General features: G+C 40.3%; 1 protein-coding gene across 1 annotated transcript; it reads left to right on the top strand.

The window, feature by feature from the left end:
- The first annotated feature begins 691 nt into the window (after positions 1-691).
- casp8ap2 (caspase 8 associated protein 2) lies at positions 692-15564 on the top strand. Its single transcript, XM_041253689.1, has 10 exons — positions 692-798; positions 2649-2748; positions 3271-3357; positions 3653-3759; positions 5193-5267; positions 5433-5548; positions 5935-8672; positions 9076-11683; positions 12922-13021; positions 13271-15564. The coding sequence occupies exons 2-10, from the start codon at positions 2694-2696 to the stop codon at positions 13331-13333; spliced, it is 5949 nt and encodes a 1982-aa protein (XP_041109623.1). The 5' UTR covers positions 692-798; positions 2649-2693; the 3' UTR covers positions 13334-15564.
- The last annotated feature ends 1271 nt before the right edge of the window (positions 15565-16835 follow it).

Genomic DNA, 16835 nt, shown 5'->3' with positions numbered 1-16835 from the left:
GCTCACAGTGATGTACTGCTTACCTCAGCTTGTCCTGGATTAAGTCGAAAGTGACTCCTGAAATCACTTACAGTGTATAGTGGGACCACTGGTGCCACATATTCACCAAGTTTTGCTACATTCGTAGAGTAATAATACAGATGTCTCATGCACTGTATTTCAAACCTCAGACTGTACATAACTTAAATGTAAGCATCCTGTTAATTGACAAAACATGATGGCAGACTTCATATACATAATTTCCATGGAAAAATCTTGACATCTGTGGGATGTCTTCTGGTGCTCTGTTTATACCTATAGAAACAATAATAAAATATTGATAATCTGGCTGCAAATAGTTTATGAATTTATGCCATTTCTTTCACACCAACACAACACTCTGAGCAGTAAATATTATGTATATATTGCAGTTATTTTTGTAATAAATCTTTTCTGGCGCTGCTCCAACTGTTGAAGCCCGGGAGGCAATCCGAAGCTCACACAGGTTGACCTCCATGTTTGTGCAGTCGGCTCTGCAGTCGCCTTTCCAAAGCAGTCCAAGCTCCGCCAGCCGCAGATTTTTGACTGCAGTCTTGCCGGCGAAAAAACTGTGTGTACTTGTATTTGCATTGACTTTACTGCTCCATTTTCTGGTTCTTATCTCAGTACCACAGTTTATGTTGTGTCTTTCTTTGGCGGACCGCGGGATAATGTCGTCATCTCCGGTTAGGGAGGGGTTGTACTAGGGTTGGCGCGGCAGGAGAACAACACAGGATACAGCGAAACAGCACTGGGAACAGAATTCAACACTTTCCTTCGGTAATTTTTTAATTTAATCATACTCTTTCCAAAGGTTTTAGAGCATACGTTTACCTCATTTGTGATAGACAGGAGACGGTTGTAAAAGTCTGCAATACTGCTAGTAGATTGGCGTTGGTCAGTGAGGCCGCTTTAAAGAAGTGCCATTTAGTTGTGTATTGGTATAATAGTAAAGCGTTTTAAAGCATACCCGTCTATTCATAAGTATTTTAGCGCAGTCCTCTAGGTTTTAAATGTTTTTCGCTACTATTGATTACTGTAGTAGTCTTTTAGAAGCGGCTCGAGCTGATTAAACATACACCTTGCATCACATAAGTGTTTCTTCTGCACAGGTCGCTTTGTTTGTTAATATATGACATATGCAATTGTGTGGTTTTGTTTTTTTACGGTGTGAGTTTAAAAATATATATATGAATGTCTGTCTGTCGTTCATGACAAGATTTGGTCAGAAAAGAAAAGAAAAAAATTGATGTGGGGTCACTAAATAACTCTTCTGAGCGTCAAGGGGCCCAGAACACAGTATTTCTGTTTGTCAGCAACAATATAATCTATTGCTGTAGGCTTTTGTATTAAAAAACAAAAAACACAACCATTTCACACGCTGTATACTGTTATATTTTCAATGGTATAGTTTGCTGTAAACTTTTGCTATCTGACAATTAGACAATCACACAGGCACGTGTTACAAGCAACAAGCTGCAAGGGCTGGCATAGAAATGTGTGTCAAACGTTTAAATCGCTGGGATTTTAGTAACATTAGTATGTTTTTGTAAATGCGTTTTATACTGGATATTGATGATTATACTGTTTTCAGTATTAATTCAGATCATCGTGGAAGGTGTTAGACTTGTGACTGGAAACAAGGCGACAGTGTTAATCGTCATGGATTTGAACAAATGCACTAAAAACTACAGTATACACCCACCAGAACGCAGTACATGTTGTTTTTTTTTCACACAAGACTGTCCCAATGGTCTTCAGACATTTTTCATTTGAAACCAAAACCAACCTGAAATCAATCAAACATGTGGATATCTGAATTTCCTGCCACTCCTCTCTTTCTTACACCCATTTTAAAGTATATAAAGATACCTTCAGTATCTTGCACTGTAACATTTGCCTCTCTGCATGTACATATATGGCCAAAAGTGTTGCATAATCAGCCTATCAACTCATTTTGCTTCATAAAGTCAAATAAAACCTGCTGAATAATGTTTCCTTAACATATTGAATTACATACCACTTTGTAGTTTTCCATGAAAAATTGAAAAATGTGACATTTCGCAATGTAACATGAAATACTGTACTGCTATTATGGCTTCGGGTAGACTCTTGCAATATCATTTTGTAATTTCTTTGATTGTAGGCTGTTAAATAAAATATCTAAATTGTGTTCATATAGGTTTTTATTTTATTTTTGTAATTGAGTCTTAATCCTAAAATTGTAGATGATGCGAAACTTTTAGCCATCGCTGTATACCCTGAGACCCCCAGTTAGCATCCTGTAATGTCTGCTTTTCATACCTCTCCATTGCAAGCTTGTGATTAAACTACAGTGCATCTGAGAACAGTTGTATCTGACACCTCTGTTTCTCTGAAATTGACCATTATCATCCTCCTTCGTGGAGCAAAGGGTTGTGGAAGAAGATTGTGCTCCAATAATTTGCTCTATGAAGCAGAAGGTTTAATATTATTATTATTATTATTATTATTATATCAGTTTATATAGCGCCTTTCATAGTGGACCACCATCAGAAAGTGTTTTACAGAGGTAGGCTGTGAACTGTACTTTATGTGCAGAGCCATTTACAATAAGACATTGTCCCTGTCGTTGCTCTTGTTTATTTCAGGACCCCAGGTGGACTTGCATGGAGAATTTGTAAGCAGTTAACAACATGGAATCCCGTTATCTTGATGACCTGTATGGTGACTTTGGCCAAGGCAGTTCTGGTAAGAAATTCCACATTTACAAACTGTAAAGAGAACAGTAGAGTGTGATTAATGGAAACAAGCCTAACGTTGACAGAGAGAACTGATGTTCAAGAGGTGCTGTGTATTTTGTCTCTTGCTGTATAACCAATGTTTCTGCATCTGTATTCGCAGGTAAAACAGAACTGTAGTAGCACAAAATAGCCTAAGCATCACTCCCCAGAGCTAGACTGACACACTTCACAAAAAGGTTGATTTGATGATGCAGCCACAAGTGTTTATTGAATCAGTGAAATAATACTTTTTTTTCTGTGTTAGTCAATGTTTTGAGGTTTCGAAATCTAGTGTTTGTTAATAATGGTTCATTTTAAATGATCGCTAGAAAAAGTAGATAGAAAATGAAGGAATTGTATCGATCAGGAAGACATACTTTGCTACAAAATTAGGTAGGTTGGTACTGAGGACCCTTTTTTTGAGGTCCTTTCGAGAAGAAAAAGTGACAAAACACACAAGCGATGCATCATCTCCCCATGTTCCTGGCAGATTCGCCTGTGGCCTGTGACGACAGCTCCTTGGATATTTACTCTGGGCTGGACCATGAAAACAGTCCCAGATGCAGCTCAAATGCAGGTAAATTCTGAAATATATTCTGTATGTAAATTCTGTAAAACGTAATGTCATCTAATTTCAATATCAAACTGGGTCCAGTTCCGTCTGTGGTCTGCAATCCAGTCTGATACTAGAACTGCCTGTTAGGTGTGAATTCAACACTTTACTTGGATTGGTTTAATTGTTTGCATTCAAATTAGCTTTAAAAGCCAAAAAGAAGTCACTAGCAAAAAATTATAACAGGGCATCTTGTGTTTTTTTTTTTTTTTTTTTAATTTGTAATCTGTAATGAGGAATATCTGTGCTTTTCTTGTAGAAAAATGTGCCAACCTCTTTTCACCTCTGAAGACTAAAGATTCTTTTGATTTATATGAAGAAGTACTTGCCGAAGAAAGGAAGGAGAGGGAAACCTCATACAGTGAGGTATGTAATAGGTCCATCAATCATTCAATCAATCAATTCATTTTTATATAGCGTCTCATGGCAAGCCATGCAAGTGCTTTACAAAACAAGTAAAAATTAAAACATTAATTACAACGGTTTAAATACTAACAATTCAAATATAAAATGTCTATTTTCTGTAAGCTTGGGGAAAAAATAGGAATAATAGGGACTTAAATTCCTCCAGAGCATTGGAGTTTCTGACAACTGACAGCAGGAAATTCCAGTGGGAGGGAGCACAAGTAGGAGAACTCTGACCTCCCAGAGTGACTCACCTGATGTAAGGGAAAGGTCAGCAACTTAAAACTTGAAGTGCGTCTAGGGATATAGGGATGCAGCAATTATTATTAGTTTATTTAGCAGACGGCTTTATCCAAGGTGACTTACAGAGACTAGGGTATGTGAACTATGCATCAGCTACAGAGCCAGTTACAACAACGTCTCAACAAAAAGACGGAGAACAAGGAGGTTAAGTGACTTGCTCAGTCACACAGTGAATCAGTGAGTGAGCCGGGACTTGAACCGGGGACCTCCTGGTTGCAAGCCCTTTTCTTTAATCACTGGACCACACAGCCCCCAAATCAGATAAATATGTAGGCCCTATTCCCCGAACAGCCTTACAAGTCAAGAGTAGGATTTTAAATGTAATATGAAACTTGACGGGCAGCCAGTGTAAATTTTCCAACAGGTGTAATAGGCTCAGTCCTTTTTATACCAGTCAATATTCGTGCAGCTGCATATTGGACCAGTTGTAACCGGTTCACCAGGTGAGAAGGCAGCCCAATCAGCAATGCATTACAGTAATCAATACGCAATGTTACTAAAGCATGGATTAGAATCTCAGCATCCTTTTGTATAAGGTAACAGCGAACTCTAGCAATGTTTTGCAAGTGGTAGGAAGAAGACTTAACCACCGACGAAACATCAGCCTCAAAACCAAGAGCAGAATGTAAGATTACTCCCAGATTCCTGGCTGATGTGGATACAACAATGATATGACCACATGAGGTCAGGAATAGTGATATTGTTTAGTGCCTATCAAAATAATTTCAGTCTCATTAGAATTCCACTGTAGAAAGTTTAATCATCCAAACGACAATATCATCCAAGCAAGCAGATAACCTAGAATTGGCATTTGTAGTATCAGTAGTCAATTCAGTATACACTTGTGTGTCATCAGCATAAGAATGGAAATGTATTCCGTGCTTTCGATTTACAACAGATCCCTGCGGGACCCCCGATGACACATTAGACATAGTGGTAGAATTAGCCCTACAGCAGGATACAGAATAACTAGCCAACCAACACATTGAACCTTGTCTTAATTATTTGGACAGTGGCTCATTTATTACATTGAAAATACTGACATACAGAAGATTTATGTTTGTTTTTTTTCTGTTTTTCATTTGCTACAGTTGCTGGTGAAGCTGGAGAAAACTCAGATCCATGTTAAAGAATTACTTTGCAAACTACAGGAAATGCAGAATCAGGTTTGTCCATCTATAACATAAATGCTATGTAAAAGTGCAGTAGCTAATGAGAGAACAGTATATATAAATGGTAAATATTTTTTAGAACATAAGAACAGCATCATTAAATTGTTTGGATGCCTGTATGATCTGTATTGATATATTTTTTTTCCTCTCTCTTCACAGAACATTGGTCTGAATAATGAAAATATGCTTCTAAAAAAGAACATATCTGCACTTATCAAAACAGCCCGGATGGAAATTGTACGCAAGGATGAAGAAATCGGCAGACTTCAACAGAGGTAAAAATAATACCATAATATGCAGTGGTCTTGTATCAAGAGGAGCTGATTAATATTGCTAGTGGTCCTGTGTTGCCAGCATCACTTCCTACAATAGCAAAAGCTGTTCAAAAAGGCTATTCTGCTCTGTGCATTTTAAAGCAGAAGATAATGTATTAACCAGCAAAGTCAAACTGACATTGTACAAGTCACAAGGAGGCTCTGGGTGTACAGTATGGTATACCGTACTATTAAAGAGTGTTAGTCTATGGGAGCATTCTAATTTATGTATGCTTTCAGACATTAAAATCCTCCTTAGTCATTGACCTACAAATGACCTGATTTCCAAATTGCAATATTTCACATACTGTAATCTGTACCTCTTTCTCTCATTTTTTTTGTTACAGAAGTGGGAGGGGTGGATTTAATCAGTATTGTCCTCGGTCTTCAGCTAACTTTCAGAGGTATGCGAACACCAGGCAAGGGAACACAGACAGCCCAAGTGGAGGGGGAGGTTCCTCTAATGACGCATCGCAGGGAACCAGGAATACATGTATTCAGAGTGCTGGAGCAAATAACACGAGCCAGCTGCCAGGGAATGCAGCTACTGGAACTGCACAAGAAGACTCTTCAGCTCACGTGCCAGTCCGTCAGAACAGAATACCATCCAGTCATGATGTATTGGGATCTGATAAACCAGTCCTGTGTTCTAGTGACAATTATGTCAATGATTCTAGAGACATGGAACACTTGTGCAGAGAGGCAGCTGGGAAAGTCCACAAACGGGCTATCAAGTCCTATATGGAAACTACTGCAAAGCAACTGACTGTTACTGAAAAACGGACATCAGAGTTCCAGGAGAGCAGAGAAAGGAAGCTCAGATACCAGGAGGAACGAAATCACAACATTAGGAATGGCATCTGTGGTAAAAAAGAGGAAAGGTCAAGAGAGAGGGAGACGGCAGGAAGAGAGTTTAAAGAGTCTGAAAAAGATAGGGAAAAGCAAAGCCGATGGAGAAGTGCGCATACGGAGAGAGAGCAGCAGAGGAGATCTGGGAAAGGGAAGAGTCCTCCACACTCAAAGAACCGAAGTCCTCAGCTGGAGAGTTCAAGACATCTATCTAGCGAATTGGATAGTTCAAAAAATCGTCAGAAAGATAGTGAGCTGGTAAGCAGGAGCAGTCGGCGGGATCCGAAACACAGTCAAGACCAGGAAAGGTCAGAAAAGAGAGCCCCAGAGTCCAGCATAAAAGAAGGAAAGCACGCCAGCAGTTCCTTCAGAAGCCGACACGGGGACAAGTCTGTGACTTCTTCAAGCAGAAGGGAAGAGATGAGCCCCACCAGAGACAGACACAGAAAAGAAGAGCGGAGGAGAGAAGAGGAGAAGAAAAGAAGCAAGGGAGACAAAAGTAAAGAGGAGAGAAGGAAAGATGAGGGTAAAAGGAAAGAAGAAAAAAAGAAAGGGGACAGCAAAAGAGAAGAGAAAAGGAGGCATGAGGAAACAAAGTTTAATTCCAGTGTCTGCAGAAGAGACTCTGAACCCAGAAAGAAGTCTGCAAATCAAGACACACATGCAGAGTCTGAAGATAGAGTTCAGATCCAGGGTAGCACAGTGCCAGAACTTGCAGTCAATGATGGTCAACTAGGCCAGGAAAACAACATAGTGGAAAATGGCAGGAATAGGAAACTGTGTTTCATGGAAACGCTTAATCTCACACTTTCACCTGTGAAAAAACCAAAGATGTCCACCGGAGAAGGGGAGCTCGAAAAGAGGCTTTCTGGAGAGGGAGAGTTGGCAGGTGATGGTGGGGAAGCTCGACAGTCAGATATTTTTGGTGATGGATATGTTGTGCTAGATGAGGCTGAAACAAGCAGCGAATCATCAGAACAGGATAAAGAGGTTTCAGAGGTTCTCAATGTTCCTTCTCAAAAGACACATTCAAACTGTGTCACAGGAAATGATTTGGAGAGTCTCCCAGCCGCTAATGATGCAGATAGTGAAAAGATCCCATTCCCTCTTAATATGATGGAGCAAGATGTATCTTTAAAAGAAATTGTACAAGTAGATACAGAAGTAGATGCTGCTGTTGTGGATGTAGCTATCCAAGCTTTGGCAGCAGACTGTGGTCCTATAAAAGCTGAACTAACCAAAGAACCAGAAGTGTGTGCGACAACTGTCAACACAGCGACCTGTGATGGTATTGTGCAAGCTCTTGGTGCTGTTGTAGGTGCTGAGGCCCACAATGATACTGATGTCCGCCATGTTACCATAGTTAGTGAGGCCCAGAAATTGATTGGAAATGACAAGACCCTTGATAAGTCAAATACTGAATCTCCCATTGTGACCTTAGAGGCTGAAGCCTGTAAAATGACTACAGATAATGAAAATCACATAGTTTTAGACATTACTGTGGGCAGCATTGCTCATAGCATTACTGTAGATACACACAGTGACATTACTACTGACACTGGGGTCTATGACATTAATGTTCAGTCAAAACACAAGAGCTGTACAGCAGAAGCAGAGGCCCAGGCTGTTACCATCGGTGATGTGGCCAATACTGTTATAAACACAGCATCCCAAGATGTTACCATAGACACAGAGTCAAATAATAGTTCTACAGATTTAGTATCCAGTACTGACACCATAGAAACAGAACCGCAAAGTTCTGACTACTCTGTGATACATGAAAACAATTTAAAAATAACTCAAAATTCCAGTTACGAGGAAGACTTCACAGCTGAAGGAAAATCTGAAAATTCAGACATGGATACAAGTTCACGGTGCAATCGGACGAAAAACAATTTGATAAAAAGAAGCAGCAAAGCTAGGATTATATTGTTGTCGGCACAGCAGGAAGAAAGTAGCATTTCATCAACGTTGCATGAATCGAGTGGAAATGCAGCCTTTGCTGATACGACCAGCTGTCATTTGCAGCCAGATTCCAGTGAATGTTCAGAGGCTGTGCCTGAGGGCCCTGCAGAAATGCTGCTTCTTGATGAGGATTCTATGCTGGTTACCCTGAAAACCATCCGTCACATTCCTGAGGTTATCAGCCCCCTAACAAGCCCCGCTCGACCCCTGAAGAAAAGTCCAAGGCACGGGTGCCCAGGCAAGCCACCATATGTAAGGAGCTTAGACAAGGGTATGTATGCAAACTTTTTATTTTTTTTTATTCTGTTTCTTTGTTATTGATTTAATAAACAAAAGCTTCCTTTATAAGACAGGGGGGATATAGTGGAGGCAGGTTTGGGTCTGTACATGTATGTTCCACACTTTGTGTAAGTGCTGATGCAGTTGTCACAAAGGACTTTGCTCTTTTAAACTTGGTCTTGATATATTTTAGTAATATAGTTTTAGTATATGCAGTGTATATAAGGGCGTGGTGATCAACTTTTTTGTGTGTTGTTAATTTTATAATTTATTTACAGGTTCCACATATTAACCAGAGTCAACATGTTGATTTAAAATCTTTTTCATTTTATTATAATTTTTTGTATAAGCACTAATTTAAATTTTTGTATTTTTTTTTTTTTTTTTTTTTTAAGAATTATCTGGAATTCTTAAAAGCGTCACTCCTCCAGAAACAAAAATTATGGATGTGAACAAGGAGAATCAGGAGCCGGAATGTAGCCCTCTGGAGGAGACAAAGGAAAGTGGAAGCTCCTCGTCGTCATCTGTGAAGGATGAATTAGAAGAAGGAGAAATTGTGAGTGACAGCGAGGAAGAAGAGAAGCAGGTTGTGATCCCCTGTACTCGCCAGATAAAAGAGAGTCCCGGGCTTGGGAAGAAACCAAGCAGTCCTAAGGCTAGAACCGCAGCTAAGCAGGTCAAACCAGCAGCTTCTCAAGGCAACACTGCGAAGAAAAGCAAAGCCAACTCAACAGCAGTAAAAAACCCTCAGTCCCCCTCAAACAAATCCCCTTCAAATAAGAGACGCTCTCAAACTGTTATGACATCTTTGTCAAACTCAGATCCTTCCTCTATACACGAGGTTATGGACATGCTAAAGTTTATACGCATGCAAATAAGGAAAAAGTACATGAAGCTGCACAAAAGCTTTCCGGCAAAAACATTCTACAACGTCATTGAAATGTCCCTTTTGGAGTTCACAGAGTTTGTTAAGAATCTAAACTGCTCCAAACTGTCCAACTCGGAACAGAACTTGAAGTCCAAACTCTGCAAGATCATTACAGCGATGCTGAAGCAGATTTCCAACAACGGCATTGTCAATCGCATCTTTGAGCAGAAGGCTCCCAATCTCAAAAGCAAGCTCTGGATCTTTGTGGAGCAGCAATTTGACTTCTTGTTCAGAGAACTCCAGGCTGCTCTGATTAGTCTGTGCGAATATGCTGATCTAGGACAACCTTCAGATCAGAAGGGCAAGAAGGATAAAGACCATACGAGGAAAGAAAATAAGGAGGACACGAAGACGCCGATCAAATCGCCAAAGACACCAGTCAACAAAGCAAAGAGGAAAGCCTTAGAAACTGAAACAAAGTCTGATTTGAAAAAGTTATTTAAGTCCCCAAACTTGAAATCTCCAAAGACTGGCTTAGGAAGCAGGGGCAAAAACCTAAATAACTACAAGGCCAATAAAGCAAAAAATAATATAGAGTCATCGACTAAAATTTCCAAACAAAACCCTGGCTTGTCTACTGTTAATACATTAAACACAGTGGAATTGCCTAAAAAAGATGTTGCTCCCACAATAGACCTAGCCACCTGTACCCCAAGAAAACCTTTAAATGTCCCTGACAAATCAGATTTCAGTTTTGAAATTTTAACAGAGCAGCAGGCATCCAGCCTGACTTTCAACTTGGTCACAGACTCTCAGATGGGGGAGATCTTTAAGTGTTTGCTGCAGGGGTCTGACCTGCTGGAGCAGAGTGCTTCTGGCGGGGACAGCCACAGCTGGCTGGTTGGGACTCCTCGGAAGGCAGCTCCTGGTGAAGAGAAGCTGTTCATGCTGCCCACCCCGAGCAAGGCTTTAACACCGATGAAAGTCCCAGCCTCTACCCCTTGGTCTGTTATCAGTCCTGAGAAATTCCCTGCTTTTGGTGGTAGAATCGGACTACCACTGAACCCAGCTGCATTAGATGAGAGCTGTATGTTGGAAGTCCCTTGTGCTAATTCGATGGATACAGAAGCCTCATGTGCCTCCCTTCCACAGTGGTCAATCTCTCATTCTATGTTGACAGAAGATCTGGCGGTTTCCCTCACTATCCCTTCCCCACTAAAATCAGACAGTCACCTGAGCTTTTTGCAGCAACAACACAGGGAGGTCATGGCTGTTCCGGATAGCGTCCTTAGTGCCCCTTATACTGAAGATGCCTTTTGTGATGGGGAGGAAGCCACTGAGCAGGACATCCACTTGGTGTTGGATTCAGACAACTCCAGCAGCAGCTCCGATAGTAGCACCACCTGGCCCAGCCAGGCCATTCCACCTGGCTTCCAGTTCAAACCCCATTTGCCAATGCAGGCCGTAGTTATGGAACGATCCAATGACCACTTTATTGTTAAAATCAGACACACTTCTACCAGTGCCCCCTCAGAAACGGAGCAGAAGTCTCTGAGCAGTGAGAGTAAGTTACTTGAACCCTCTGAAGATCAAGAAATGCAACCGTACACAACAGTCGCGGCTGCAGCTGTGGCAATTTGCAATGGGACTACTGTCAAAACGGTCATAAACGCTTTATGTGATGACACAGATTTGCATTTAGGTAAAGAGAGTTCGTCAAAGGTTTTAGATTCAATGAATAGTCCAGCTTCTAATCAATATACTAGGACATTATCAGGAACTGAGGAGGACGATTCTTCTGATCAGGGGGCTTCTCAGAACTGCTCGCTACTGATTGGGCGATCCCAAGACCACAGTGAGGCTGAGCAATGCGGTGGCGAGCTCTCGGGCAGCAACAAGCGGAAGAGGAGCCATTCTGAGCCCGCTGCCAAGAAACCAAAGAGAGACACCACCCCCGTCTGCAAAGGCAAGAAGAAAAAGAAAAGGAATTTTGAAGAAAGCAGTTATTCTAAAAAAGGACGAAACCCCCCCAGCATAAAGAAGTGTAGAAAATCCTTTCCTGCACCATCACCCAACAGCCTGTCAGCCAAGAATGTCATCAAAAAGAAAGGAGCGGTTTTGGTAGCATGGACAAGGTAAATACATTTATAAAGCGGTCTACTTTCATCACCCTAACATCATCAGTCTTTTCACTTTCATTTAAAGTAGGATGCTAGAAATCCCAAGTAGAAGGCAGGGTGTTTTTGGGTGTCCCCGAGCGCGGGTGCAGGGGGTTTTGGGGGGTCCTCCCCCATCATGGGTGCAGGGGGTTTTGGGGGCTCCTCCCCCAGCCCAGGTGCAGGCGGGTATGGGGGTCCTCCCCCAGCGCAGGTGCAGGGGGGTATGGGGGTCCTTCCCCAGTGCAGGTGCAGGGGGACATGGGGGTTATGGGGATCCTCCCCCAGCGCAGGGGGGTATGGGGGTCCTCCCCCAGTGCAGGCGCAAGGGGGTATGGGGGTCCTGCCACAGTGCAGGTACATGGGGGGGTATGGGGGTCCTCCCCTGGCACGGGTGCAGGTGGCAACTCCCCCCACTGAAAATTTATTGCAGGGGTCTAAAACTGCCTATCCTGGGCCCAAATATGTGTCGTAATAGGGACCCAAAATTCAGAAGTGTAACTTTGTTAATTTTTTTAATGATTTTAGGCGTCAAGATTTAAAGAGCAAGTAAAAGTTACTTACGTGTATAAAAAGTAATTGCAAAATAATTTGTTAGAATAGTAGTAGCACACAGTAAATTTCAAAGTAAAGTCCACATTTTTAAGCAAGTGAAACAAGAGAAAAATGTGAAGCAATTTCTAAATTAAAGACATAAGAGAATTATTGATTGTTAGTACATAGGAACACAGAAAAGGTAAGCCATAAGCTGTATTTTGTTTTCTATTTTTTCATGTATTCCATTTTTTCTTTTGCATTTCTTACAAAACCACCAAAACAAAAACAAGACACATTTTAAGTTTCTAAAAATATTAATGGAACCAACCAGTCCTTGCATTTATTTTTATTCTTGCAAGATTCTGAATATACATACTTTCCCATTAACTACTGAGGCCAAGAATGCGCAAGTGCATTAATAAGTAATACATTTAAAAAGTCTTATTATACAGTTTCATAACTGCTGTACGATTAATGACTCTGCTACACTTCATCCTTCATCATCATCACTTGTAATGTCCATCTCATTGGTTTTTAATGACCCTTCTACTGTTTTTTTTTATTTCTAGTTCTACATTGATGTTTTTCAGTTCAGTCAGCATGCTCATGAGATGGTGTCATGTTGTATCTGTCGAGCTCATTGATTTCTGTGCTTTAATGTGTTTCCTGCTGCCCTACAGGGATGATGACCGGGCTATTCTGGTTGACATCAAGAAGCAAGGAGCCTCTGAAGAAACCTTTTGCTCACTGGCCTCCAGGTTAAACAAGTCTCCATCTCAGGTAAGAAGCAGCCTGGGTTTACTTTAACTCACTTCATGAGCTGGAATAATTTCATAATTTATCTAAGATCTTTTTGGACTGTGCTTGAAATCTTTCCATTTGTTGCCTCCACTGCGCTTTGCTTCTATACATTTTTTTCTTTCTTGGGATATTAAGAGGAGGGTCTTTTTTGTGTGTGGGATGTTTTTTTTTTTTTTTGGGGTCATAGACATTTTTGTTGTGATTTTTTTTATTTATTTTTATTTGCAGGTTTATGAGAGGTTTGGCCAGCTGATGAAACTGTTCAAGAAGACTGAAAAAATGAACAGCTGAAAATCTGCATTGGACAGTGCTTTATTTAGTCGATGAACTATGTGAAAAGCACAGTTTGAAGGTATATGTACAATACATTCACATAAAATAAAAAGAATGTGTTGGCTCATACCTGCAGGTAAAGAACTAGGCAGTGTGCCTCTGTGCTCCAACCCTCTGCATTCCAGTGGTGTGTGTAGAGAAGAACATAAACACCTGGCGAGTATGCAACTGAGATCCAGAGAGGCACTGGATCCAGGTGTTAATCACACTGCCAGGGGCCTGTCTGCATTAGTGATGAGGATAGGCTACAGACCCAAAGCTGCTTAGGGACACACAAGGGGTGATAGCCAGTGGGAGCTCAAGCAGTCCCATTTTATTTTCTCCTGCTTGTGGTTGGTCTTTGAAGCCTAATTATGAAAGAGTTTTCAGTTTAAGGGTTACTTAACTAGTTACTAGTATTTACTGAAAATGATAACCTAACATTTTCTCTGTCCTCAGATAAGATTCAGTAGAACCTGAATTTTACGAACACCATGTACTGGATACATTATTGGTACTGTAATTTTGCCAGCACGCTTTATCAAATCAGCAGCAGCAGCAGCTTTGCGTACGATGCATCTGTTTTTAGCCTCCTTTGCAAGTTGTTGGATTTTTTTTTCTTGGCCTTTTTTTTTTTAATATCGCTACCATAAATAAAAATTAGTTTTCTTTGAATTGAAAGTATAACACATTTGCGTTTCTAACTTCTTTCCATTTCAGTAGGATAACGCTGCACTTTTTAAAACTGGATTGTGGTTGCTGTAAGCATGGTTGAGTGATTTCATGCTTCCAGTTAAAAGGGGGTTCAGTTAACTGGTCAGTTCATGTTTGGTGTTCATAACTGAGGTTCTACTGTGTATTTTTATTTTAAAAATCCTGGGTCATAAATCAGATGAGGAATTAAAACCATACATACATACATTATTCCTCAGCCACTTTCTGCATGTCCATTGTTTCTATCCACGCCAATCCTGATTGCCAGCAAGTAGGACTGGAAGCTAATTCTCTGGTTCCTGAGCTGCAATAATGGTGTCGACATTTGACTGCTGTATGCCAGCGAAAATGCACCTAACTTCTGTTGTTGGCTTTTGCAGACAATTCATTGGTGCTCAGAAATTTGAGTTTTCTGGGAATTTGAGTTTTTGCTAATACACTGAAAAAAAATAAATAAATAAAAAGTGATTTTCCTAAAATTAACTAATGTGCATAGCAGAAAAGAATTATCTACACATTTGGCCAGTATTTGTGTGTTTACCCAGCTGATTTATACATCAGGATGCATAAATAAAAATAGCAAAAGAATCTTAATTATGTTGAAAAATTGCATGATTTTATGGGGGGAGGGGCTTGGGCATAAAGACTTGAAATTTAAAAATGAATGGTTGCATTGGATTAGACATTATTGGGTACTGTATTCTGTGTGTAAGAAGATTTCTTGCAGACCTCAGTTGTATCCTCTTCCAGTATTGACTTCATGCACAGCGGAGCAGTGCACCAGTAACTGGAAATTAAAGAACTCAAATGTAATACAATTATCTGTCCAGAAGCAAGTTCTACCTCGGTAGTCACTGGGATCCCTACAGTAAGACGGTGTAAAACGTTTTGAGAAGTTATGCTAATGTAACAGGGCACTTGGTAAATGTATGCAATAATTGTATAATTGATTAGAGGAGATAAATTAATTGGTGATCCCCATTTTCAGTTAAACATGTGTCTTTTTAAAACACTGTACAGTTTTAGAAAATGGCTGTGAAGCATAGATGAAAGAACCCATCCACCAATATTGGGGGAATTCAACAGAATTAAACTGGATTTTATTGATTTATTTTTTTGTTACACGCCCCCCCCCCGCCTTTCTTGTACAGTGTTTTCTAGACATATGCATTGATGTACTGCGGTCAGTATAAAGCAAAGATTTCATTCAAGGTGTCAAGATTTTCTGCTTCGTACTGGATGATTATTTGCTAATGTAAAAAGCTGTAAATGTAGGTTTTTTTGTTTTTTCTTACTTTTTAAATTTTTATGATGACCTTGTTTCTACTAAATCTGGCTACAAGTAAAACATGTACAGTTTAAGTTGTAAATAATTTCTTAATTTATTTTTCCTTCCATTGTGCAGAGTATTCTATGTATTAACATATCCAATTGTAATGTTGATGTAGTCTTCTTAAAGGCACAGAAGTCATCATTGTCCAACTTTCATATAAAGTTTATAGCTGACACATTACAGTCTTGTGTCGTCATTTCAATTCAGCAATCCCTTTTTAACAGCTGACTGGATCACTTCTCTGCAGGCCATCATTGGTTTAGGATGTAATTGGTAAAATTGCTCAGTTTAACCACGATTCAGAGTAGTGCAGTTCGATATAATTGAGATAGTTAAAGAATATATCAATATATACAACATGTTTTCAATCAAATAATTTCCAGCAATCACTGATCAAGTGCCGTAAAATCCACTTCTGCAATAAGGATCTCACACAATTCAGCCTCCATGTTTTCTCTGCTCTCAGCAGCAGCAATGTGCACAATGTAACAGCAGTCTGCACCATTGAAGTGTGTAAAATTGGTACAAAGTTAGCAAAGTCCCACAGTTCGTCAGACTAAGTTCACAACTAGCGGTAATTCAATTAAATGTAATAAACATACTTGTCTATAAAAAGTAAATGAGTGAAATGTTAATTGTATCTTAAAATTAATACATTTGTAAATGTATCACTAAAACCCTTATTGATACATATGAAGCACTCCATTCCACATTCTGGTGCTAAACTGACTGGTCCTGCTGAGTCAAGGAAGGACACACAGCAGTTGGCTGCCAGGATGCACAGGCAGAACCAACTAGCGATCATCAGCCACCAGAGGCACTGCTGAGGGAGCAGCTGGAGGCGAGGGTGAGGCGTATAGAGAAACAGGAGCTGCTGTCCTCGGCCAGAGGATTAGTGCCCATCCCGAGAGCCAGAGGAGGAACTGCATCCCAGATTAGGAGATGCAACTGTCCCCACAGCCAGTGAGGAGGAGACTGCCTCCACCACAGCCATACTATTAAGCGCTATAACATGAATATGAAGATCTTAACTTTTTACTTACAGTATGAAAACAATTTTAAAAAATAGTGCTAACTTGTGGACTTTCATACAACTAAATACAGAACTCAGTGTTAGTATCATGAGCGAGAGCCATCTAGTGTTAAAGCTATAGGTGCTGTGACAACCAACCCGTGTGACAACAAAACCCGGTCTGCCCTATAGATGTGAATTACACTGTGTATGTTAAAGCAAAGTTTATTACATTTGTGAATAACGTATTTAAAGTCAGTAAGCCGGGCTAGTGTCTGAAAGTTACACATCTTGCTAAGTTTAATTAGCCCTACAAAACGAGAGCTCGAATTGAGTTTTGTTTTGTATTGTTTGTTAAAAAAAGCCATGTTCCCACTAGAAAAGGGACACGCAGAACAAATAAACACACAGGCACCGTCCTC

The sequence above is a fragment of the Polyodon spathula genome, chromosome 6 (genome assembly GCF_017654505.1).
Source record: "Polyodon spathula isolate WHYD16114869_AA chromosome 6, ASM1765450v1, whole genome shotgun sequence".
NCBI classification, from domain to species: domain Eukaryota; kingdom Metazoa; phylum Chordata; class Actinopteri; order Acipenseriformes; family Polyodontidae; genus Polyodon; species Polyodon spathula.
The sequence above is the reverse complement of the archived record's forward strand: the minus strand, read 5'-3'. Positions and strand labels throughout refer to the sequence as shown.

Coding starts and splice junctions, on each gene's coding strand:
- casp8ap2 (XM_041253689.1), top strand. CDS start 2,694: ATGGAATCCCGTTATCTTGATGACCTGTATGGTGACTTTGGCCAAGGC. Junction 2,749..3,270: donor CTTTGGCCAAGGCAGTTCTG/GTAAGAAATTCC, acceptor TGTTCCTGGCAG/ATTCGCCTGTGGCCTGTGAC. Junction 11,684..12,921: donor GTTTTGGTAGCATGGACAAG/GTAAATACATTT, acceptor GCTGCCCTACAG/GGATGATGACCGGGCTATTC.